This window comes from Pezoporus flaviventris, unplaced genomic scaffold, assembly GCF_033815535.1.
Source record: "Pezoporus flaviventris isolate CSIRO_AGI_PZ_B2104156 unplaced genomic scaffold, CSIRO_AGI_Pfla_v1 ptg000007l, whole genome shotgun sequence".
NCBI classification, from domain to species: domain Eukaryota; kingdom Metazoa; phylum Chordata; class Aves; order Psittaciformes; family Psittacidae; genus Pezoporus; species Pezoporus flaviventris.
Window position 1 is genome coordinate 52,073,411 of NW_026892555.1, and position 26,761 is coordinate 52,100,171.

The 26,761-nt window shown below is 41.8% G+C and overlaps 1 protein-coding gene across 9 annotated transcripts in view; it reads left to right on the forward strand.

The window, feature by feature from the left end:
• MTCL1 (microtubule crosslinking factor 1) overlaps window positions 1-26,761 on the forward strand; it is a 107,458-nt gene that overhangs the window by 29,078 nt on the left and 51,619 nt on the right. For all 9 annotated transcript variants that reach the window (XM_061448782.1, XM_061448783.1, XM_061448787.1 and 6 more), the window contains exon 4: window positions 26,511-26,570. In XM_061448782.1, the coding sequence (XP_061304766.1) occupies window positions 26,511-26,570 (60 nt within the window). The remainder of the gene's footprint in view (window positions 1-26,510; window positions 26,571-26,761) is intronic.

The following is a 26,761-nucleotide window of genomic DNA, read 5'->3' on the forward strand; positions in this document are numbered from 1 at the left end:
CTTTCATACTCACAAAAATGAAAGGAAGGCACTTCAGAGTGTTTACTGACATTTACTAAATGCATTTAGGCTTATCAGAATACTTTTAGTCAGAGACCCTCACTGTAATTCACCAAAGTTAATAAAATGCATCATGGAGTTCTCTGTGTGAGTTATCCAGGCTTACTGATGGGGAAGAGAGAGGCGCAGGATTATTTAAAACATATACTACTTTTTGTTGTTGTTATTGTGCCTGATCTCTTGAGTAGGGATAACCATTGGGCTTTGAGGCCCAACCACTATGCAATGAATTCTTATCCTTTTAGTGCAGCTACAGTAGTTTGTCCAGGGGTACTTTGAAGACATCTTTTTGTTTTATTTTGTTTTTCAGATTAGAATTGTTATGTACGTGTGTGGGAGTTTCTTCCTGGTTTGAGTATCCTTTTGTTGACAGCACTCCAAATCACAGCTTTTAACAGCAGTCTTTAAATCCCCATCTTTTCTCCTCGGTGTCTACTAGAGAAAATGTTTCTTCCGCTACTTACTCTGCTCCTTCAGTCCAAGACAAAGTGACTTTTATGCTGGCACAGAGGGTTGCTGGAGGCAGAAGCTATTGCAGAATAACTTGTTGGGTAGGCAGCGTAAACAAGTCACCAGTCTGTGAAACTCACGGCTATGTGATCATCACTAAAGGGCAAGGGTTTAGGGAGACTTAAAGGAGACTAGGCATGCATCTGTATGAAATGAACAACCGGACCTGTCATACGAATGCAAATATTACCACAAGTTTTAGGAATTAAAGCAGCACTGGATTTAGGATTGAAGTGTACATAAAATTTGGAGATTTACCTGAGTTCCCATTAGCTTGAAGGGATTTCCTGTAAAAGCTGCTTATTTTGGGCAGTGATCATCCCTAACTTGCTTTCCAAAGGGAATGTGCAGGTGTCTCTCAGTCCGATATGCATAACCTTGCTAAAAAAATAGTGAAGCTGAGAAGCTTCACAGCTCCAAATCCCTAACAGAAGGGATTACATCTGAATCAGCCTTGGGTTGAAACTCCAGTTTCATATTCTTCCTTCATCTGAGCTATTCAGAATCCTCATTCAAATGTCAGAAGTCCATTTCTGTAATGTGCTTTGGCAGCTCAATTTTTTTATTCTCAATACAGCTTCCGGACATGACTGGCTTTTCTTAGCTGATGCTTATCTTCTGCTCAGGAACTTTAATTAAAAATAGTACATCTTAATAATGCAGTCACTTGTGTAATTTTTCTCTGGCAAAATAAATTAAATTTAAGTAGGCTGTATCATCTTGCTGCTTACTGATGGGGCTTTTTTCTTTTTTTTTTTTTTTTTTTGGAATGGAAAGTACTAGATAGATGAACATCTAATTAGTAATTCAACTGAACCAAGATCTTTATTTTTAGTACTTTCTCCCAATAATAAATAAAGGAATGATAAGGTTATGGAATTTCTAGGAAGTCTGAAAGTCTAAGTTTTAGCTGGTGCATGGCTTTAACAAGCCTTTTTAGCAAGGTTTAGACTATCATCTTGGTTGTATAAGCTTAATCCTGACTGTCATAAAATAGGATTTAGTGCTGTTCTGTACCTTCCCAGAAGAGCTGGAGTATACAGGATTTGTGTGGGTAGGTATCTGAGAGGAACAGCTGTGTAACAGATCTGCAGTAACTCATGGAGCCTGTGGGCTGCAGCATCATGGGGGGATTTGGGCTCTGGTTTTGTGCAAGGGAAGAGCTGCCACTCAGTGCCAGCCGCCTTCTCCAGGACATGAAGGGATGGACATGGTGCAGCAGAGCTCAGCACAGTCTGGTGGGCACTGCTCTTTGTGCTGGGATGGAGAAGCCAAATCTAGAGAGAGGTCAAGATCCACTCAGAGATATGTATTTCCATGATCACTGAAATGGGTTAAAAAGTATTCTCCAAGTTTTTAAGTCCTTTGGACAGAGGTTATATAAAATCTGTTGGTCCCCTCTTTACATTTACTAGATCTAATGTAAGAAAAATAGGAGTCATAGGTATGACCAAGATATTGGAGTTGTTACGCAGGTGGGAAGTGGAAGGAAGGAACTGGACAGCGCAAGTGCTGGGTGTACTGCTGCAGCTGGTGGTACTGCTGCAGAAGTGAGAAGAGGACAAGAATTAATCCCATGCCACCTCAGCACCGCTTGGAAAATTCCACCCAGATTTTTGGATTTTATTGTATCTTTATTATGCTGAATTTCATAGTGTCCTGGGTCACTTGGCAAAGGGACCAGTGGTGGTTTTCCATCTCTTCTGTAGGCTAGAACTGATAGGTAGGTAGGATTAAAAGGTTTTTGTGTGAGTTCAATAAATAAAGCAGTGCTTAACTGCTTTCCACAGACTGCTGGTCTTCAGGCAGACCTTCACAGCAAACTCACCTTGCTGGACTTATTCCCTTACTGTCCCTGGAAATAGATAACATCATCAGCTGGTTCCTTGGGTCACCTGTTATTTTGATGTGCATGGTTAAATACTCATGTATTTTACTACAATTTCAGAGTGCTGCATTGTCAGAGAAGCTGTGCTTTGGAACATGGGGTCCATTTATGGTTGTTTCCTTTGTAGACAGCCATCATCCTGCTAGCATTCAGGAGACGCGAGCGACTTTCTTGCTCACCTTTCAGTGTGTGGACACAGGCTCACTGGGTGCTGGAATCACTTGCCTGAACTCACTGGAGTGGTGCCTGCCTAAGATCACATGCCTAGTGGGTTGGTGCTGGTGGAGCCAGGGCTGCAGTGTGGTAAATCCCTGGGAACAAAGCCACCTCTGGAACTGGAGCCCAGGAAAGAGCCACGTGCCTGTCCCTGCAAAAGCAGCATCCAATATGTCCTTCTAATACTGCCCTCCCTGAAAGATTGCTCAATGGCAGCACCAGGTTCCTTCTCTGACCGTTTTTCTACCACATAGGAAAATAGAGCAGAATTGCTGTTTGCACCCAAAATGGCCCCACGCAGAAACAACTTTTATCCACACTAGCTGTGGATCTGGAAACAAGGATAGTCTTGAAATGAGTCTTACGGTGTTCTTTGTGGGTAAGATCTGGGAGTTGAAGACTACCTGAGAAGGAAGTACGTACTTCCTATCACACCCCTCCCTTTGAATCAAATCTGACAAAGGGTGATTAATCACTGACTTGCAAAGAACTTTATTCATCAGGTTAGCGGTGAGACATGATTTTGTTCTTCAGGAGTTTGGTATGCTTCATATGTCTATTTCTGACTCGCGTTCCTTGTGTTCAGTGGGAATTCAAGTGGTCGATGGTAAAGGTAATATGGGGAGGTCTTTACCGAAAAGTTGAAAAAGGCAGAAAAAATGAAGTTTTGAACTTCCTTGGAGACTATTCCTTTGAGTCAATATTCAAGGACATGGAATAGCATGGAATTACTGGTATCAACCCCAAGGCTCTTTTCACCCACTGCACAGGTTCTAGCTTTGTGCAGAAAAATTACGCATGGTCTTCTCTAGGTGAAAACTGAGTATTAGAGGCACACAGAAACTCCAGTGGGAACTATCAGAGCTGTTAACAAACTTTGCTTTCTGGCATGCACATGCCTTAGACCTTTGCAAGCACGCAGAGTATTCATCTGAGGATGCAGAGATGTGTATTCCAGCAAATCTGCTACAGCACGCAGTGAATGCTAAACAAGAAATTCTTGAACAACTGGAGGTGGGAGGTCTTCAGTATTTTCCATCATAAATTTTAATGTATGTAGCAGACAGAAGAAGTATTATATAAAAAGTTAATGCTTTCAGATTTTTCTGGTGCTGACCTATGGCAAGGAGGCCAGTATTTGTATTATTTCCGTGGTATTTTTTTCGTAGGGGAGGAGTAAAAGCAAAGAATAGAGATTTTAACTTGAAGCCATTTGTTCCTGTGAAAGTATGATTTAAAACAAAAACTTGTTTACAAGTAGGAAGATGTGAAATCAAAGTCTGGCAAGGTAGAAATAAATTTTGTTTATAAATAAAACTTCCAGATAGTTATGCCCGAATTTTTTGGAACACTTTTTCTGTCAGAGAGACCATTATAAAATGCTAGTTTCACTACTTTGATTGTGAGGATATTATCACTTTATGTGGCCCCCAAATATGCCAAATACTTAACGGAAAAGGCAGAAGACAGTTCTGTCATAATCTACAGTGTAAAAGTGAGGCTTACATTAACTGTATTAACAGTTAACGATTAATTTTCTAAGCCATTGGCTGCAATATATCTGAAATTTTAGCAATGATAAACCTTCTAATAATGTTTCTCAGAGACATGCAGTGGAACCTAAATACAATGTAAAAGAGGATTTATGCTGAGAAGATAAACTTGTTTATGGGTACGCACTGAAAGAGATTGTAATAAAGTCTTACTCAAAGCTCCTGCATACATTCAGACTGTGGGCAGGTCTTCCTATTTATATATGAGTTGGGCATATATTACTAACTGGGAAAAGGCGAGCAATGTTTTCAATCTCTATTCCAATTTTTTCCTGTAACGTGGCTGCAGCACTGTTCTCACTAGCAGACTCTCCTTCTTAATTTAGCAGTGATAAAGTAGCCCTGTAAACCAAGAAGTTTCACACTGACCTTCTGCACAGTGGCAATGAGATCTAAAAACACCCTGTTTTCTGTCTTTGATTCAGTTGCGGTTTACATTCTGGTAGGGGTTGTTCCAGACGTTTTCCAGAATGTTGTGTATATCTCAAATACATTAAGATCAGCAGCTGCAGTTTAGGTAACTTCTTGTGCTGTTCCCAGAATTCATGGCTAACTCAAGGAGGCCTGTGTCTCAAAAGAGCCGAAACATACAAATCCAAGCCAGAAGCATGTACTGTGCTTGTGAAAACACAAGGTGCATTTCACTTTGACCAGCTGAGTAGCACAATGTAGAGAGATGCATGGTGCAGCCCTTTCTTATGTGCAGGAGACATCATACGCGCTTGGATGGAAAGACCCAATAGCTGCTTCTAGCTGGTGCAGGCTCTCACTTGCCTCCAGAAGTCTCTCAGCTACTAGACACAGGGGTTTACCAAAGTGTGATTATATACATCATCGCTATTATTTTAAGTCTGCTTCTCCTGACCCTCGGTACTTTCTAGTTTCTGTGTGAATACCGGCAAAGCTTAAAAATGAGGGTGTTCTGAAGTTTTAACTGCAGTTCTGCATAAGGCCAGTGATGTGTACTCCTGCCATGTTGCTGTTGAGGACTGTATATGTTGCTAGTCTTAGGGTACCTTTTGATAGCAGGGATGCCTCTGAGGAGCAGTGAGGGGTAAGTCACATTACCTAGTCACCGTGCACAGAGGTCGAGAATCTACGTCTTCATTCACACTGAGTGGCCTGTGTTGAAAGCTTAAACTCGGGACAGAGTAGGTAAAGTCCTTGTGATTCCCTATATTCTGACTATATTGGTGAATTATGTGAAGAGGGATTTAATTAGTCTTTTGAAGTCATGCATCTTCTTAACCCATTGGAACAATTCTTGACTCACACTCCCTCTGTAAGCTGGCATTCATGACTTGAGGTAAACTTAGGAGATTGTGTTGAGTTCCTGTCCAGAACATCAGAAACTTCAGAATAGGATTTCCAGTTTTGGGAACAAGCATGTGATTCCCATTCATTGTGTATAATAGTGGCCTTCATCCTTTTTCTTTGAGTGAATTTTCATTCCTGGAAACTTACGTGACACGGTTTTTTGCTCAGTGTGAGCACAGAGCAGGTGAACCTAACAGTCTATTAATGTTATAATAAGATGCTTAAGTGAAATTGAACACAGCTAGTAAAGACTGTAATGGATAAGTGAAATTATCTATGCTGTCTTATTTAACCCTTTAGATAAAATATGCAGATGTAGGGCATGTAGAACATACAGCCATAGTGCACATTATGACTTTGTCACTTTGACATCTGTGGAGATATATAAGCAATGCTAAGCAGAAAAAGAAAATAATTGTAAATAATAGTCACACCATCTCTCTCCCTAAACGTTGTTGTTTTTTTTTTCCCACTGTAACCAAGTGGATCTGCAAAATATGGTATTTCATCTTCTTAAAGTGACAAACTGCCAACTGGATAGGTTTTACGCCACCACCCCCAGATTTGCTTTCCCCTACATCCCATAATAAGCCCTGTGCCCCTTTGGGCAGTAACTCCCATATTTTGCATGGCAGTCAAGGAAGACATTTTCTTCCCCTTAGCACTTCATGGATTTCACTCCAGGGACAACAACTTGATCTTCTTTGATGGAACACTCATCATGATCTGATTTCACTGATTAGGTTACTTGGATTCCTCCACCTATCATTCCTCTGATCCTTTCCAGGTTCTTATGCTTATTGTGATAAAGCCTTACACCCTCATTCTTTATTTTTTTCCATTTCTGGAGGTGTAGCTTTTTTATAACGATAGCCTTGGTATTCTTGGGTCAGTCAGTCTGAGACTAAATAAAATCAGCAATCTGGCAGTGGATGCTGGTGGGTAACTAGGCTGTCTTGAGACCTTCCTGCTCCCAGGCCACATTGCCATCAATATTACTGGGGCTTATCCTTTAATGAAATAAAATATTTAAATTGTCATGTTATTTGATTTTCCCAGAGGGACCAACTTTGAATAGAGCTGCCAAGACATACTCTGGGTTATTGTGAAGGTTTTAGGTCTTTATCCTCTTCTACTAGATTGTAAAACCAGAAATATATGTCCTGTCAGTTGATGAACACATGCCCCAGAGTACTCGCTTTTCTTAGAGGAGCAGGAAAATCTGCTCTACCAGCTCACTCTCAAAACTCCTCCTTTTGCAAAAAAGTGTAGCACTGTGCTCTGGTTATTCCAGCATTGCTACTGCATAAGTAGCATATTTGTAGCTTCTTGTATTGCAGCTGTTCACACCTTCAGCTGCGTTTTCAGTATTTAGAGAGACAGTAATGAGGAAAAAATATCTGTGTAGGAAGTATATTTTTCGAGATCTCTTCAAACTTAGTATTCAGTTGGAGTAATGAGGAGCAGATGAATGCTAACAGCATGTTTTTGAAGTCCCTTTCTACTGAAGCAGCTTTGCTTGGAGCAGTTGTCCACAGTGTCTTTAGAGACAAGTGGATGTACTCAAGGTGATAACCCACTAGATAAGCAAGAGTCACTTCAGCTTTACTCACCATCAGAAGAGCAACTTATGTCAGTTTGGTTGCTCTTAGGAGTTCCTGTTTGTGTGGTTTTTGTTGCTTGATCAAAATTAAATTTGGTTACTATTGACTTTGTGCATTGCTTTCGCGCACTGTTTAGCACACTAGGTAACACACTGTACAAACCAGGTGTGACCAACTTCTTTCTCTTAATGCAGGGGTCTGATCCAGCTTCCTGCTATGTGGGACTGCACTCATTAAACGTAGCTTACTAAAAGAGATGTAGCTCTTGTACCACCTTGATTTGTACATTTTAACGTTATTTAGTGTTGCTGTTTATCCCTGACAGCAGGTTTGCATCCCAAAGATGTTAGGTTGATACTAGTTCAAGGCTCATTGCGCCTCTTTTCATTGCATGTCACTGATGTCTCAAAGCATGAGGGGGAAGGCATCAGGCTGGAGAAAGAGGGGCCACATGTAGTAAGACCAGTACATTCTTGTGAAATCTTTATGGCAGCAGGATGTGTCAGTCCCTTCTCCATATATCTCTCCTTTCTCTCCATAAGTTTGGCAAACTGAACTTCAGTTTAAGTGTCAGAAAATGCCATTGATGATGACAAAACTCCTTAGCAAAATGTTGATGTGGGATGAATGCTTGCCTCACCAAAGTCCAACTGTGAGTCCAGATGCATCATTCTTCATTTACTGCTTGACATAAAACCATACACAGGCTCAGATGAGATTAAAATGAATATCAGAAGGTTGATGGAGAGAAACAATCAAGATCTACCTTCCCATCCAAAGAAACATCCTTCCCTGGCTTCGCTTCTCAGGTCTGAGTTGGGCCGTTCTTGCCGATTTGAGACAACAGATCAAAGGGACAATAGATCCAAAAATAATCACTCACATGAATCAGGCCTCATTGTGCAATTTCTTGTACTCTGTTTTTTTTTACATTTTAGAACATTCTCTTTGCATGGTGCATAGGCATTGCCTAGCTGCTCAGATTTAGGACTGTAATAGCGCTGCTTGAAAACAGGCCAAAAAAATCTGAAGGAAAGTCGTGAAGGGACTACAAAACTTCATATTTGTGGTCTGAAACTAGTCTATAGCTGGTAAGAATAAGGGGAAGATTTCGTTGCTGGGCAGATTATCCCTATTAACATACCATCAGGCTTCTTACCTATTTCTCTGAAGCAGCTGGTGGTGTCTGCAGCAGACATAGTACTGGAAGATGGGTAGACACCTTAATGATTCTCTGTATCCTCTTCTTACGTTTCTGCTAAAGTGGTGATCATAAATACAGGCATTCAAGGACAGTCTGTTGTCCTGAAATTAATGCATTCCTTTGAGAGACACAAACTGGGTAAGGCAGACCAGGGAGAGTCCATCCCAGTTTATGTATTTATGATAAGCTTTTGCTGCCAGTGAGACTTCCCTTTGTTTTTTTCTAATTTGTATTCAGCGTCTTTTTCAATTTGTGATGGAAGAATGATCCTATATGAAGAATTCAGTATTGGTCACTCGTTTCACAGCTGTGGCCATGGTTGTCTTTCTTAATAATGAGAGTAATTATCACCAGTGACACTTATTTATGGTGGGGCATTATAGTTTGGATAGTTCGCACATTTTCTATCTCATGTGCAGGATGCATTTTTATTTTTCCATTTGCTAAGAGAGCTACAGTTATTTTTATTGCTTTAAAAAAATTATCTGATAAGTGCTAGCACTAAAATTAGATTGCATTACTTTAAAATAGTAAGGTCATCAGCAGAAAAACTGTTTGGGGAAAAAGGAAATGTCAGAATAAATAGCCAGTTTTCACAAAGAAGACAGACAGATGGTTTGCTCACTAGCAATAGACTCCTGAAATGCCCTCTCTTGCTTTTCCTTTATTCTATAGCTAAGTGCCCTACTGTTTGGTAGATCAGTGTCTGAGGAGCTGCTTGCTGGTCCTTAGAAGCTTTAAATTGAATCCTGTGATTGCACAGTGTTCAGGAGAGCATGGAGTGGGCTGATGACCTTCTGTCAGATGGGTGGGGATTAATCAAACATCTCTTGGGCAGAAGTCCCCTGGGAATCCAGCAAGAGTTTAGAGGGCCCAGGCCAGCATGGGACTTTGGTCTGCAGATAAAATGGAAGAGTGTTTTGCTGTCCTTGTGATGTGGAGATTAAAGGCATTTGCAGAGACCCAGGACTGTGCATTTCCCTACCAAATGACATGATTAACATGCTCCCTTGCTTTTCCAGATGTAGCTTGGAAGAACTGGTAGGACACAGAAGAGGGAGTTTAGTGATGGACTAGATCAAGCAGCAGCTGGGGCAACCTTCAAGTAGCCTCATTAATTGTTAGAATTATAGAATCATATAATACCTTGAGTTGAAAGGGAGCCATAAGGATCACTGAGTCCAACTCCCTGCTCCTCACAGGACTACCCAAAACTAAATCATATGACTCAGTGTCATCCAGATGCTCCCTGAACTCTGACAGGCTTGGTAGCATGACCACTTTCACATGAGCCTGTTTGGGTGACCGAACACCCTCACAGTGAAGAGCCTTTTTCTGATGACCAGTCTGAACTTCACTGCTCACAGCTTCATTCCATTGTTGGTGAGAGTGCTACTTCTGTACAAAACCTGCTTTTTGTACAGTACAAATCTGTTTAAAGTGTTATTGTCTGTTACTGCCAGATAGTTCTCACTGCTGTCATGCCGTTCTCTCCACTTACAGAAGTCCTTCATTGCTTTTGGTTTTGTAACTACATTGACCTTACAACTGATCTCATCTTGGGGTCTTTCCAAATGTGGGTTTCCAGACCATAGCACTTTTCTTTCCTGGGCTAGATCTTTCCCATGTATCCATTTCCAAATGAAGGGAAGAACCACTTGTGGGGCAGGGATAAGGCAGTCCTAACTTCTGTATCCTGTTCTACTGGAATTTGAACCCCATGAGCTCTTGGAAAGCCACTGGTAGCGACTAATAGAAGTGACTTGGGAAAAAACTCCAAAGCAGAACATGCTCCTGCCTCCCCTCACGATGGCATGCCTGTTTCTCTGCATGAGTCTTCATACCAGCAGCAGCTTCTTTTACTGAACTCACCGTACTTCTCTTCTGAAAGGTTGTCTTTTGTCAGAGCTTAAAACAGGAAGATCTTAACACCTCTGACCACAGGACTGCCGCAGAGAAGTGGCTCTTCAAAGCTATAAGCTTGGCCGTTGTGTTTTGTGGGGAACTTCTTATCTATACTGCATTTTTTACTTTTTGTCCTTGATTTAATGCTTCGCATTCAAGAAGACAGCAGTATAGAATTGCATAGAGGAGCAGAACTGTGCGCATAAGGGGAGCCATAAAGGTGTAAGACTGGCACATTCCTGGTTTGACAGACCTTTGAATCAACTTCATTTCTGTTGGCAGGAGCTGCGTAATGGCTGGATTATGCCAGGTTGCACTTATTAACACCAATACTGAATTTGGCTCATTGCCAGGCTAGCTACCTTAACATGCAATGGCATATGTGTTTGCAATGTGGGGGAACATCAAAGGGAATCAAAGAATAAATTATGACTGTTATTTGTGTAACTGTGAAATCATGTGAGGTATATTTTTTTGCAACACCTGTCTCCTTTTTAAATTCTGCCAAATTATGCACAGATTTTACCCCAGGATAATAGAGTTTTTTCTAAATGCAGTGTAAGATAATTACATGACAGCTATCAGCTGATCTTTTAATTCCTATTGCCTGGAAAGCAGTCAGGTGACCTTAACTATAGCTGTTATTCTACATATAATATGCAGATCTTTTTAAAACACAGATTTAAAGATTAATTCTTTCAAAGATTTATGCCTCGCAACAATCCTGTGAGGTACATCCGTGGGCAAACTGCAGTCTAGAAATTAGGTGATACAAAAATCGGTGTTAAACCAGAGCTCAACATTCTCATTTACCACATCCATGCTTGCATCTGCTGCTTTGGCTGTCTATCTGTACGGGGTAGAAATAGTGCTGTAGAGAAATGGAAATTATGACCTCTCTTGCAGAATAATCTGCTTGTTCTGCTCCAAAGTGGGCACAGTCCCAGGACATTTTTCATCCTTTTTCTATGTGTCTGCCTGACCTTTCACAGCTGAACTTTGGGATTCTGATGACCGTGCAGCCTCTTCAAGGCTCTGCAAGGAAGTCTACATATTTTAGGGTTTGTTTTCATCATAAATATCAAAGTGTGGGGAAGGAGAGAAAAAACAATATTGCTTTTCTTCAGTTAGCAACTTTTTACAGCTATGTGCAAAGATCCAGGAACATATGCACAAACATCCAAGTATAATGAAGTTTAAAACTCATGGTTTGGAGAAATTTGCATCAGCGTTGTGGGCTCTGGGCCACTTAGATGCCAGCTATCCCTTTTTGTTTGGGGTACTGCAATGTGCCGCTAATGCGTCATGTGGGAGAGAACAAAGAGGCTTCAATGGAGCCTGAGATTTCAGCTAATCTCTCTGTGGTGAAACATTGACAGATAGGAAAGAAACAATAGGATCATAAGGAAACAAAATTGCAAAATTGAAAATTTGCCAGAAGAGCTGACAATACCAGCCTATCTCTAATCTGGGAGCAGTCTGACAGTATACTACCAAGCTAGTATCCTGCGGAACACCTCAAAGCTGCAGGTTGTTCTACATTAAGGCTATTCTGTTTTCATTTTAGAAGAAGACTGAAATAGCCAAGTAAAACTGTAAGAGCGATCATGTTATAAAACCTGTAACCCCTTAGGTGACGTTATTGCACTGTTGTACTCAGAATATTGATTCAGAAAAGGACTGGTCGGGTTTTAGGTTTTATGATCAGTGGCTGAGATAAAAAGGCTTTTGACTCAGAAGATTTGAATAGAAACATTCAGATTATAAAAGCCTATACCCATTTGCATTCATTGTTAAAATCCAGCTGAAAGGAAAATACTGCTTCTGCAGATTATCCACGCATTAGACCCCATGTAGTTTCTTGCTATGAAATATGTCCAGAAGTGCTGTTGTGCACTGGGTATGTGTTAATGCAATAGCAGTGGTAGGGACATTGTGCCTTCCACGCAATGTGTACGAATACCTGGCATTGCTTCCAGTCTCCAACGCTTTTGGTATCAAAGCCTCATTATTCGTAGGAAAATAAGAGTCCCCAGGCTTCTATGGTGAATACTATTTCCAGAAAAAATTAGAAGGATGAGCAGTTAATTTGCAGGAAAGCTTGTCAAAACTGCTTTTAAAAATATTCAGTGGAACTACCATCAGCTGGTAGCCTGGAGTATTTTCAGCAGACTGTTTGCAGACAGTAATTGCAAAGTTTTAAGTCTTCTATTCTCTCAGCTCTTACCCTGGGCTCAGCTCTTTAGTGTTGGCCATCGAGCATCCTTCTATTGCAAGTTTATTGTGTGACTGAATATTTCAGCCCAGGGTCTTGTTGAATATGTCCAGCATTCCTTGTAAGAACTGTAGTCTTACAAGTGAGTTTGCAGTGAGGCTCCCTGGTTCAATTCGCACTTATTGTCAAAAGCTACATAGAAGTTAGAGGGCAGAGGAAAGAAAAAAGAGCCTAAGGAGAAGAAAAGCAGGGCTGGAGGAGAGCATGTCATTCAGAGGAGCCGTGTGAAATCTGACAAGTGTGCATAAATATGCGGCCTGCCCATAATAGGGCTGTGATTTCAGAGTTCATACTGATGGGAGACCAGTGGATGCCTTGCATGACTAATAATGAACCACTCACGTCAGTACATGCAGCACAACTTTGGAGCCTGAACAGCTGTGACTACTACTGAGTCCCTTTGCTCTACAGAAATAAAAATGGTTATTTAATTTTCATTTTGTTTGGGTTTTTTTTAATATTATTTTTTTCTTTTCTGGAGGTATAAAGTTTTTTATTTTATGTCTCAGTAGTGCTGAATGGTGTTCAGAAAGTTTTATTTTTAAAGAGAATCCCTGCTGAATCATTTGGAAGACCCATAAAGCCTACTTAGTTCATTTTGCAGTGTCTGCAGGGCATTGCTGGAATCATAGCAACAAGTGATACAGAGTGTACATAATGCTGTACAGGGCTCAGTGACAAGAAAGTGAGGTTAAAACCAAGAAGTATCTTTTTAAGCACCAATCAGAATCAATCATTTGCTATTCCTAAGGTATGAGTAGTTTTATTATCCAAAAAGTGGGACGAGATTTCAGCATATACGTTCAAATAAAATTAATAATCTATGCCTCTTAGATTAAGGCTGCAACCAGCTTTCGCTTTAGTTTTTGTTATAAGGGTAGACTATTTGATGAAAACCTGCCATTTTTATGTTGATGGTTAGGGAAATAAATAGGCAAAGTCTGAAGAGGACTCATCCAAATGAGTTTCAGTTCCAAGTAATTAAAAATAATTATCTCAATTAGAGTTTTATTTTGCCTAATTCTAGATCTACTTTTGCTTCAAGTTTCTTTGTCTCCTTCTGGGGCACAAAGAGGTTTCTCCAGTTTTCTCATGTAAATGAAAACACCTCAGAAATTCATACTTCAGTTATATGCAAAATAAAGAGAAAATTAGGAAATCGGGTGTTGTTCAGGGCATTCGGGGTGGCCAGAAAGAGTTTTTCTGGCATTGACACTGGTGAGACAAGTAGCGCAGGGATGTACGTGTGTGTACGGGAGAGGGATAGCACTATGTGCCTGGCTGTAATGATGCTGGCTGATGGAGAAATAGTATGGAAGGATGCATGCTCATGTGTATGTGCACATCTGTATGAGAGAGCACATGAGCACGTGGTGAAGGTTTCTAAGTTTCACTGAACTCTTTTTGTTTTCAGTTTTATAACTTCACGTCCCTTTAATGAATTTGCAGATATCCAAGTGCTGAACAGCCAGTATTTTCCAGGCTGTTGGTGTATGCTGCACACTTTTTTCCTGCCTTTTTCTTTTTTTTTTTTTTTTTTTTTTTTGCAGGGTTTCTTTTTCAAAGAGATACTGTGTATCTCTGAGGGCTTTCAATCCTTGCTCAACCATCCTAATCTGTGGGGTCCAACCTCTTCCTCATATGCTGTGTGTAGTAGTAACATGCCAAAAGCATACCACAAAGATCTCTTAGAAAAAAAAAGCCTCAATATACATGTGTGAGGCTCCTTTGGTGTTAAGGGCACATGCATTGCATCTCCTGCTGTGCATTTAGAGGCAAACCACTGCAAAAAGTGTGGGAAAATCAGTGTCTGGAGAGGGAGACCTGAGCTTTGCCACACTTCAGAGATTTACTGGGAGAAAAAGTGGATGTTTCTCCATTTCTGTTTATCCAGAGCTTACCTCAGAGCTCCCTTGAGGTCTCCTGGGAGCCTGGCAAGGTAGGGCAGTGAGGAAAGGAAAGGGAAAGCAAGGGTTGGAAGTGATGTCTTGGTTGAGACCTGCTGCTCATTGCTGGTGATTTTATTTGCTTTCTTCCTCCTACTGTTTTAGGCATCAAGACTGTCAGGATCTTAGAAAATAACTGCCAAAATGGTCTGGGGACTTCAAGCTTGTCAAACAAGCAAAAAAGAAAACCCACACCAAAATTTCTGTGAATAGAACAGAAATGCATATTTTATTATGGCCTCTATAAAAACTGTGATCACATGAAACTTTAGTGTCTGATCAGCAGCTGCATTAGAAGATCAGTCCCTCCTTTATTGATCAGTGGACAGAGCATACACCCAGGTAGTGACCACAGCACACCTGCTTTAGGACCACCAGGAACTGAAATTATGCGGTTCTTTTGCTGTGGCAATCCCTCAGGCAGCTATTCCTGCCCTTATTTTAAGCCCTGACACTGTAGCACCCCTTGAGATAGGGTGAGCCGTCAGCTAAGAAACAGCTTACCTGCAAGGAGCTGCTTTTTCCAGGTGACTGAGGACGCACAAAGAAAGACTGAGCAATGAATTAAGTGGTAGAGAGAAGTAGTTTTCATGTTTTAATTAGCCAAATGAAAAGTGCATTAATTTCCTCATTGTAATAGTTTCTGTCATCTGAGATATAATGATCTAAAAAAATAGCAGGTCTCTGGCAGTCCTTCCACTGAGCTCTCATTATTCACTCTAATGCATACATATTATTCATAGTCATTAATCATCTGCACCCAGGCTGGGATAAAGCCTATTCTGCTGTTAGTTGCCATGTTTTGTGTCAAAAGCACATCCACTGATGTAGCTCAGACGCTTTCATTTTGTTATTGCCAGGACAGTAACTGCTTTTTGGGAAGCCTTACCTTAACTAGTGGTAGAGGAAGAATGTTTAACTAGATTGTTGAGGTTTTTCCCTTTTCTTTCCCCTCTTTGTTTTGCTGGTCAGAGAAAGGAGGTGAAGGTTTGTCAAGTCCCCTAACAAATCTGCACTTGCTGTTTCTTCAGGCTTCCCAAAGTAATCCTAGATTTGTATTCTTGCCTGGCAGACTTGGTATGACTTCAGGATATGACCCAATCACAGTCTTCCATCAGGCATCCCTGCTGCCTTCTTTTTAATCACAGCAGAACAGTAGTCATGGATTAGTGACTATTAGATACCTCTTTGCAGCAACCCCTGTATCCAGTCTCCTACAAACTTCTGTTTCAGAGAACATAATGAGAGCCCTTGACTCCTAAGGCTTTTATCCAAACCTCACTGAAGTTAATGAAATTGGGAGGTTTTTTAAATTTTTTTTTAATCATTAAAAAATGGAGATTGGTGTGATTTTGGTACATGGAATTATATTCCAAGGTGGTATCTGGTATTTAGCCATTTGTATATAGTTAAATCCCTGTACTTCATATGCTGATTTATAGATAAAAAAGTGCCTTCTTTTCTTTTTGGTCAAGAAGTATGATGAAAAGCAACTTTTCCAAACGTTTTCCCAACCTGCAGTCCCCAGCAGGAGAATGCCATTACTGCTTTGCTCTTCCTGAGTGCTTTGCAAACTTTCCACGTATGAAGAGGTTCTTTGGAGTAGGCAAATCAAATACAAAGCACATAAAGATGTTCCTGTTCTGATGTACTTTGGAATGAGAGGTACCCAGAGATGAGAAGGGCTTTGGAATTACTGTCTAAAAACAATTTTTCAGAAGCTGATTCTCAAGTCATCTTCAGATACCTCTTGTACTAGGCAGCAGCATCAACAAGCTGTGCAAGTGGGATCAGTAAGCTCTTCCCTGTAATTTATGTGTTTTGATGCGTGATTGCAGCTGAAGAACACTGACTGGCATCAGCTTTCAGGGACTTGTGAAGTTGGCAATGCTGCTCACCTTTTTTGTATTTTATTCTGTATTGGGACTGGATGTGCAGCAGCACAATCCAGGTAGCTGGGGTGGGGTTTTGCCACTTCATTGATGAGCTGTATATATTCTCAGCAAAACACATACTCTGTAGCAGGTATATAAAAGTACAAAGAAAAGGGCATGATTTTATAGCCTTCGAGAGAAAGCCATCAAACACAACTGCTGTCAGTCTTCATTTATTATCATAATAAAAATACTGCATACAATGTGACTAGGGTTACAAATTCAGTCACTTGAGAGGTTAGGAAATGGTAGAGGAGAAGTTTCCCAAGCAGCCTAATGCAGTGCGTAGATGATCCCTTCCTGCTTGCTGCTTTGGGTCAGGACTGATTATGGCTGTAGTGACCTTCCTGCACTGCTCCCATAGGTCCTCTAGCTCCTGGGGAGTACAAGGTTTCTTATGCAGAAGTTACTGAAAACCAGCCCTGGCTGTGTGTGTGCAGCTCACCCCACACAGGGGAATGGAAACATTGGCTGTTATTGAGCATAATGATTTTATTTTAGTTTGGGGTCTAACTGCTGTTGCAAAGTTAGGACTCAAATAGGATGCAAAGTGAGAGATATGAATACTTACAAAGTTGAAGCTGTGAATTCCTCCTTTCAGCAGGTTCTGAGCACCATCACCGCCCCAGAAACCCGTGCCCAAAGTACTGAAGCACTGCAGTGGGGAGGCTTGGGGTGGTGAGCTCTAACACCGAGGGATGGGAAAGCCGTCTGTCCTTCCCAGGAGCTACAGAGCAGACCAAGAACCATTATCTCAGCCCATGCTTTCAACCATCTCTAAGAGCTACTCTAAAAGGCTTGAGAGCATGAAGCTCCTCTCTAGGGTCTCCCTCCCCCACCTAAGACCCAGTAATACACAATACCTTTCATTTTGAGCTTTGGTCCTTAGAGTCCGAGCATCCCTCCGTATCCGGAGGCAGTGACCATGAACTTCAGCAAGGAGCTGCAAGCTGGTCATTTAGGCTTCAAAGCAGCACAAGAGCGTACAGCCCCTGCACACTTACAGGGTCACCACAGCTCCCTGAAAGCAGTGGGAATGGATTCCCAGGCAGTCGTGGCCCAGCCCCAGGAGCAGGCAAAATGGTTAAGGATAACCCAAACACCCGCCCAAATCATCTCCTCAGGTACATGCTTCATACAGAAATATTTTGCTGTTAACATCTCTTGTGCCTTTATATTCTGTGTGTTTTCAATTTTAGTGTTTAAAGCGCTGTGTTCTTGCTTGGGCTTGTCATACCCCTTTCCAAGCACATCTTTGTCAAACTATATCCATCACATAGAATTTTTCATTTTCTATTTACAGGATTGCTGCAGACACATCTCTGTAGGCTGGCTTTATTGAGGAAATGCAGCTTTTGCAATCACACTCTCTCCTAACAATTGCTTTCCCTCCTGGCCATTTCCAGCGGCAGTGGGGCTCATAGGTAGCTTAGCACTTTTCTCCCATAAGGATAGCTCTTGCCCCACAGAATGTGTTGGGAAAGTGGCTGGACATTGCATTGCTGCTTCTGGAGCATTGTTTGTTACAGCTCACCATGGGGCTGGTGTGCTTGAAGGAGTTCTGTCCCTTTCTCACCTGTGCCTTGCCCTGGCCTGACCTTCACTGTTTCTTAATTACAAGTGTTAGGCTGTGGCTTGAATTTAATTCCTATAATTGATGGCTTTCTTCATTGTAGCAGAACTAACTTTATTTGTGCTTGAACTGTGACTCCCATGATTTGCTGAATATGGATGTCTTGGGGCTGACCCATCACCTATCGGTAAATGGCTGTGTGCACTAAATGACATATAGGAAAAGGTAGCAGCTCTCTGAGGTTGAAGCTACTGAAGTGTGAATTTGCTGTCTTTTAGCTCTATTTTTGTAAACCCCATTTTCAGAGTACAGTGTCCTTAAAATTGTGAAATAATAGATGGTCAACCAAGGATTACAAAGGCTATCTGGAACATGTTCATTGGGGATCATTGCAGCTGGCCTTTAATCTCTCTGCTTCTTTAGAATTTCATTTAATGCTTTATAGAAACCGCAGGTTGCTCTAATCCAGAGAGATTGAGTATTCTTGTGCTTATAGTTGTCTGCTCAAAGAAAATATTTATTTCTGTCCCCAACATGAAAAACAGTCCTGTAGCTGTTGATCTGTTAGCGCAGAAAGCACAGATGTTGTGCAGTTCTGAATACCTTCCTCTTCAAAAAGACTTCCAAAAATATCTGGGGTTTTTAGATGCTATGAATTTTGCTCTTTACATCTATACTGTGTGAGTTATAGAGATTGCAGAGCTGTGTGTTTTCTTCCTCTCCCAGCGCCATAAATTGCTACAGTAACCTCCTGACCTAGTATGAGCTCGGGGGTGGGCTCAACAGCCCTCCTCTCCTTTGCCACCGCTGTCCAAATCATGTCTAGCTCTGCTTCAGCCCATCACTGTCAAACTCTCCAGTTTCTCCAGTGTGCTGAAGGCTGTTCTGGTACTGGGACCACCAGTTATGTAGCACTGCTCTCTAAATGCTTTTAGTGGCAGAGCAAGCTCCGTCTCTGCAACTGAAGATGAGGTATCCATCCCTGTGCATGTATCACCTTCTTAGTCTTCTGAAGGAAAAAAAACCCAAACACCATCATTTATGCCTGTAGTAGATTACCTCTGCTACAGGAAATGCCTGGCTGGGTGTGCATTGATCAGCAGAAAATGCTCTTATATCATCTTCCTTTGGAATGTAAACTCCTAATCCCTTCTCTGAGCCCTACCTGGCCTGCAGTCCTATTTTGTAAAGCCAGCCCTGGCCAGTTGCTCACCAGCAGCTCCCAACTGTGACATGACAGCAGTACACTTGCTGCAGTCCCTCAGAAATGATTTGGGTTTTAAAGCATTTTTTCAGGGAGAAGAGATGGGGAGGGCAGTTAACCTCTGTTTTCAGGCAGTCTGCATTTAGCATTGGGGGGATGCCGAGCAATGTGGTGTGGGAGTTAGATGGAAGAGCAGATATGTCAGGGGCTGTTTCCAAGGGTTTGCTTTCCCTAGCGGTTGTCTAGTTTGCCCAGGTTGCTGCAGTAAGTGTTGTCACAAGAGCACAAAAAGGCTTAAAACAGTCATAAAAGTTGTTTGTGTTCTCCAGGAGTTTTGCAACCCCGGTTTTGTCAAGAGAGATGGAGAAGAGAGCCCCAGCCGGCACCACTGGCTGCGGGGCTGTGTGCCTGCACTCCCAGCAATAGAGGGACACTATTTCTCTCTCAGCATGCTGAAGCTATGCCTGGGCCTGTATCATTGCATAGGGTTTTGTGGCTGAGGATGAGTACTATTCTTGTTGGCAAGCCATTTCAGGACAGGTCTGTTTCTCTGTGTATATAGTGCCTGGCACATTTTTCATGGGCTGTCTGCTACGGTGTAACACTAATGAGGTAATTACAGGGCTCAGGCGGTGTCAGTGCAGCACATACCATTCAGATTAGATATGGCTCTTGAACAAGCTCTTTCCAAAAGGGGGTGCAAGCTGGGGTGGCTCCCAGCCCATTTGCAGGGACAAGGAGCAGGCTGCTGCTCAGTGGCTGCAGCTCAGCTGATGCAAGGGAATTTGGGGTGCTGCTCCTGCCTCCTGTGCCAACAGGGAGAGTAGTCCAGCTAGCATACCTTACCATGGGCATTACGGGCATAATATGGTGGGAGACAGAGAAGTAGAGGCCTGGCAGTAACCCCCTGCTGCAGGTTGCTGCTGCTCCTGTCTGGCAGGAGTGCAGTGATGCACAGCTGTGGTTTCTTCCTCTGGAAGGGCTGGAAGTGAGGTGGTGCCACAGCAGAGGGTTGTCAGCGTGTGATGTGGGGGTTAAGGGACAGGCACAGCATGGGGGACTCATGTTTAATAGCTATGCAAATGCAGGGGTGACAAGGGTTGGAGAGACACATTTGCTCCTGACACATCAGCATCACAGCACTGGTGTTAGCCAGAGGGGGAGAAGCAGCATTGTCTATAGTGATCTACATTGCTTCCTTCTGGTTTTCTTCACCTGAAATAGAACCCAAAATAAAAAAGGAAAGTCTGGTCCTAGTGTTATAATTTTCTTTATATATTGTGACACGTGATGTAATTTGGATCTTAACAAAACGAGACAGACAGGGACTTTAAAAATACATTTTAATAAATCTAAGAATTTACCAAGAAAAGTGTTTGGACAGAAGCACGGCATAGATCAGTGATAGAACTCTTAGAGTATAGAATCTCAGGTGTCTGTCACAGGATTTCACTTATTATGTTAATAACAACTATTACATCACTGGGATGTAAATTTTTACCATTTATTACTATAATTATTTACTCAATATCATATTAATATGAATTATCATATTGCTTTCAGGTCCTCTTGTCAACCTTCACTGACCAAATATTAACTGACATGGTGTTTTGTGAGCTGAATGCAGACCTGGCTCAGCTGTCTCACATCCACCTGAGAACTTCAGACACCAGGTGCAGCCCTGCTGCTGCCCTCCCCACAGCACGCTCCCAGACCTGTCACAGCAGGTTATTTGTAAACACCAAGCCACCTAATATCACAACAGTATCAGTCTGCAGGCGAAGGGCACTAGGAAGCCGTGAGAGACAGACAGTGGTGTGTGTTAGTAGTAAGAGGCAAAAGAAAGAGGCTCCTCCAAAGCCCCTATTCATAAGCTTAGCACAATAGAGTAATGCAGCGTTAGGGAAATTTAAGCTGGTGCTGAAAGCTAGTGTGCTTTGCTGCTTTTTTACTCAAGGGATGGCTTTTATCCTGACCTGTAATGCTTATGATATTTCAGACATGACTTGCTTTGCTAGGTCATGTGAATGATGAATATCGCAGTGTTTAGAGGTTTCTAGTAAGCGAAACACACATGGGAATGAATGCAGATATAGATCATTTGCGTCAAACCCAGCTTTATCAGGGCTCAGTGAGATATCTTTTTCAAGGGCCTACAGCAGTTGAAAAGAAATTAGAATTTCATTGTGTTTTCCATTTCCATTAACCATCCCGTAGATACACATGAAAGTCCACGTGGAAAAAACTCACTGCACATTCACTGTGTAGCCGTTGTAATACAAAAGCATGGGATAGCAACAAAGCAAAATTTTACTTGGTTACTTGGAATTTAGAGACACTTCAGGCCTTAAGAAAGAACGGAAAGCAAGTCTGTCCTATTACTTAAAAAGGTATGTTGCTACAGAAATGGGAAATGCTTCTGTTTCACCACATGAGCAGGTAACAGTACCAGGAAGAAGATTTCAGAGAGCTGCAGTAGAATCACAGAATGGTTTGGGTTGGAAAGGACCTTAAGATGACCTAGTTCCAACCCCTGTGCCATGGGCAGGGACACCTCACACTAAACCATGCCGCCCAAGGCTCTGTCTGACCTGGCCTTCAACACTGCCATGGATGGAGCATTTACCGCTTCTTTGGGCAACCCATTCCAGTACCTCACCACCTTCACAGTAAAGAACTTCTTCTTTAAAGAACTTCTTCTTAAAGAACTTAAACTTCCCCTGTTTAAGTTTGAACCCGTTACTTCTTGTGATAGCTGAAAGGTGCCCCTCCTAAAAAAACAGGTCCTGGTCATGTCTGAGAGTGACAGAGCTCTGCACAAGGTTTTTTTCTTTATCTACCAGTGGGGATATCGGTGAAGCAGTGAGACCAAGGGGAATCATGCACCCCCTCAATGTCAAGGTCTGGCAAGTCCAAAGCTGCAAAAAGTTGAGTGGGAAACTGCAAGAAGTGGCCAGTGGAGCTGGTGTGTGGAGGCGAAGCACAGAGATCCCCTGCTTTTTTCATCCTCTGCCATAATCTTCCCATGTGGTCCTGCACAGTGCCTGGAAAACGCTTGCAGTGAGGCATTCCTGAGCAGTAATTAACAATGCAGTTAATGAACACTGGTTTACATCACTTGGGGATAAATCCACCTTCTGACCATCTGTTACAAGTGGATCTGGTTTTCTTCTGATTCACATTCATGCCAAGCAGTATTACCTTCACTTAAATCACTCGTGTTTCTTGGAGAGTAGCTGCTATGAAAGAGTTGGTCCATCGGCAAGATCTCCCAATGAGTCATGTACCATGGGGCAGAGATTATGGTCTCTGGATGTTTTGTTCATTCTTGACCATGAGGGTGTTCAGCAGTTAGGAGGAAGTTACCTCTTATGTAGAAATGACAGTGTGTAAATCTGATGCTATTAGCCTTGCAGATACCTGTAATCTGAAAGCAGTCTGCTTCACCTACCGCTGTATTTAGAGCAAGTGGATTTGCTCCCTTGAGCCTACCTTTTTTTTCTAAGAAGTGTTAGATCTCTCACCAACAATATTTTCTAATGAATGCAAGTGAAACTTGTGATCATCCATTTCAAAGCAATCTGTAGCAAGCCATTGGTGTGCACAGAACACTATTTATGCATCTTATAAACCCAAGTGATGCTGTGCATAATTCCTCACATCACAGTGATAGAAATTGCCCTCAGGGATAGACTTTTCAAGCCAGCCTCTCTGTTTCTAAGTTGCAGGCATTGCCACTTCAATGGCTGACTACTTCATTTTGCAGGTTTAGTTTGATGTGCATATGATAGCAAGCCCACGCTTGCCTGCAAATGCCAGAATGCACCAAAAATTACTTGCTTCTCTTAATAGCAGTGAATAAAGTGACAGGCTGGCAGCTGTTAAGAGACTCTGGTCCTCTCTTCTTATTTTCCAAGTCCTTCTTCACTGCTGCCTGTCCACAGCTCTACTCTCATCCTACTCAGCACTTACCTCAGTATGAAAACTTGGGGCATATCATGTATTTACATGTATGATTGCTTTTAACTCAAACTTTATTACCGTGTCTTGATCAGTCTCTAATTCCAGTGCACTGATTCCCGCTTGCTGTTCTCCGTGTGGGTGGTCTCGCTCTCACTTGTCAGTTTGCAGGACTTCTTAGACCTTTTAAAAGTGGAATTCACAAAAAGACACAAATTATCTCTTCCTGCCAATGCTAAGCTCCTAGGGAAAGGAAAATAATTGTGTCTCTTCCTGCTGTTATTATTGTAGTCGCTACATCTTATAATCTTTTGGGAAATTTAGCTTTTAAAACACTGGGCAATTTGTTACCCCATATATTAGATCTCCTTGGTAGCCAAGAAGTACGGTGACAAATTGCAGTGAAACTGTAGAGGTAGAAAATACCCAGCAAGTAATCTCTTTCCTTACAGAGTAGGTTAAACAAAGGACTAATAAAACCTTGCTTAACCATCCATCATTGAAAGACTTTTTGATAGAGGGCCATCTCTGGTTGGTCTCTTGGCTATAAAAAGTAGTATAGAAATGTTTCTTATAGCATGAATTCATATCAGCTTGTGATGCCAATCTGTATCTCAAATAAAAATACTCCTTTGTTGCACCATTTTACATTTTAAATCATTTGAGCTTTTAGCACATTCTACCTGCTTCTTTTTGCAGTTGCACCCTCTGCCTTTAGTCCAACCAGAATATCTGGTATGTCGGTTGGTGTTTCATATACATGTGCAGCCTGGTCCCACAGTGGTGAGATGGAGATCTTTCCTTGCTCTTATATAGGGCTTAGAGGGTTTTGGCCAAGCAACCTCTTGTTGCTATGCCTGTGTTTCTAGTCCTCCACTGACTAGAGGCTGTGAGGTTTCTCCCTGTAATACACTGGTAGTCCCCAGAGGTAAATATTCCATTCTATTTCTTACACCAAGGACAGACTCAGCCTAAGGTTGAGTCTCTGTCTTATGGAAATACAAAACAATCTCCCAGCCGAGCACTGATCACAAGGTTGTTCTTACGCAAATCCAAACAGGACAGTGTGAAAATGCTTACAGCAACACCCTATTTATGGCAATATGTTACAAACTTTTTAGTCTCAGTCTGTGAAATCAGGTTTTTCAGTGAGGAATAGACCTTGCAGCTTCCAAAACTAGATCACTACCTGCCTGTTTCTCAGTCTGTGACCCATGTCTCCTACCTAAATTTTAATTCCCTTTCCCTTATGCTGTACAATAGAGCAAAGGCTTTATTGCTTTCTCTTGCACAATGCAACCGATGTATTTATATCCCCTTCTCAAGTCGGATGTGTCTATATGTAACCTTTAACCTGTAGGTAAGAGCAAGAGGTTTTTAGGATTTGGCACCGTGTTTTGCATTTCTAGCATGACTGGTAGCTGTTTGCTACAATTGTGCTTTGAGGCCTCTGCAGAAATTAGTAGTCTCATCCCTGACTCTAAGGGCTTACAAATTAAATGCAGTAACCGGACAGCCTCCTTTTGCTCAAGCTAGTCTTGCTTGAAGTCACATGGAAAAGCAGTGAAGATGAGGGCCAGGGCTATGCCCCCTATCTCTTCAAACATAGTGACCATTCTTGCACAGAGGGGCATGCTGCTGCTGACTGGTGACTGCTTTCAGTTGCATGTCTGCTTCCAGAATAACACCACATTTAAAAAAAAAAACAGTAACTGTTTATCCTGGCTAAGCTTATGTAACAGGTTTTCATAGGATTCTGTGATTCATGTGATGTTTTTAGTGTTTGAAGTCTTTTTTTTTTTTTCATTAAACTGTTTCAGTATCCAGAAAAAAACCATTTCTCTTACTCAGCTTCATTAGTTATAGAAAATCACTGGATTAAAGCAGAGAGCAGATTAGCAAAAATAAACTGTAGTATGTCTTGGGCATATGGTGCCATGTATGAATGGGTTTTAACTACTTAACTGTGTATAACAAAGAGCAGAAGGAGAGATTTGTCTTAGTGTGCAATAATTATAATTTGCAGTAGCTGCATAGCTTAACAGTCGGAAACCACAAATCCATGGAAAGCTTTTGGTTAGGATTTGCTTAGGGTGTGTGCTCCCATCCCTGAGCTCACGTCATGTTTTCTGCAACTGACAGCCAGGCACGAGACTGGACTTAGCTAATTAACAGGATGCCTCTCCCTGCTTTCCCTTCCTCTTTGCTGGGCTCATGTTTTGCAGTGCTGGGTTAGTGTGTGTTACAGAGGCTGGGATTTAGCCCATTGGATATGGGAGCTGGTCCTGGGCCAGGCACGCTTCTCCATCAAATGGGCCGGAGGGGACACACGCTGTGGACAAGCCCATGATGGCCTGGGCTTCACCTCATCTGGAGATTGTCTGTGCAGAGCAAATATAAACTGAAGAAATAAATAAAAGAGGCCACAATGTCAGGGTGATTGCTGGCTCTGGCCACAGACAAAGCAGTACAGCCAGCTTTGAATTCAAATGACTCTGCAGTTTCTAGCTTCCCACTTTTTTTTGTGTGATATCTATCATTCCTCTCTGATACTTCAACCTATGAAAGTCAAGTTTATGCCTTTTCTGAATAGACACAGCTCACACTGGTATGAACTTCATCCCAAGACAAGAAGTCAGTGCAGACACTGGTAAAGTCTTTGTGGTGCTCCACCTTCCAGTTCTCAGGAAAACTGTGCTTTTCCATTTTAGTGCTAAGAGGTTTCTGAAAACCAAGCAGTGGTGATGACATCATTTCCATGTCTCAAAAAACTGCTTGTAAAGGGATATAAAGAATTGCAAAGCCAATCAAATTGAACTTATAACTTAAATTCAGAAATACCCGGAGAATCACCTTTATCTGGGCTCCTCAGTACATTTGCTAGCATGGATTAACCAGTAATGTTACACCACGTAGTTTAAAAAGGGCATATCCTTCCCTTTTTTCGGGGGGTTGCTTTCCTCTGAGGTTTCCACAATGTGTTTCACATCCACTGTGAGTAACATGCTTGGAGCTCTGCCCTAGATTAATCAAACATAAATCATTGCCCCATGCAAAAGGAAAGCTTTGCCAAAAAATTGTGGTGGTCCAGAGAAGAAAAGAGGGCGGGTTTTTTCCTCTGTGAACTTTCAACTGATTTTGTTCTCTTTGCCCTTTGATGGGAAATTTCATGCATTGAAAAATTCACTGACAAGGCGCTGATCATCCTGGGATTTTAGTGATTATTACAAAAAATCAAATCCCCCAGCTGCTCAGGAAAATATTCTTGCTTTCTCCTAAATCAGTTTTATCATGGTGAACCCTCCCAACCTTGCAGCTTTGTGTTTTGCTTATCAATAACTCAGCATTGCTTCTGTTGCAGAGTTCCCTGAAGAGAAGAGGCAGCAGAGAAATGCACAAAGAAAAAAAGGCCTTTACCCAGGTATGGTTTTCATGAATGTGAGATTTTGAGCAAAATCACATGATAAAACTCAGAATTTCTTTTTACGGGTGTTGACAGGGCCATCAGGCACATTAACTAGAGTGTAATTAGGCCTTAATCTACTGAGACCTCCCAGAGATAATGTAGAAGCAATTTAGGACACAAGTGTGATCTCTAAACATATGCAGTTT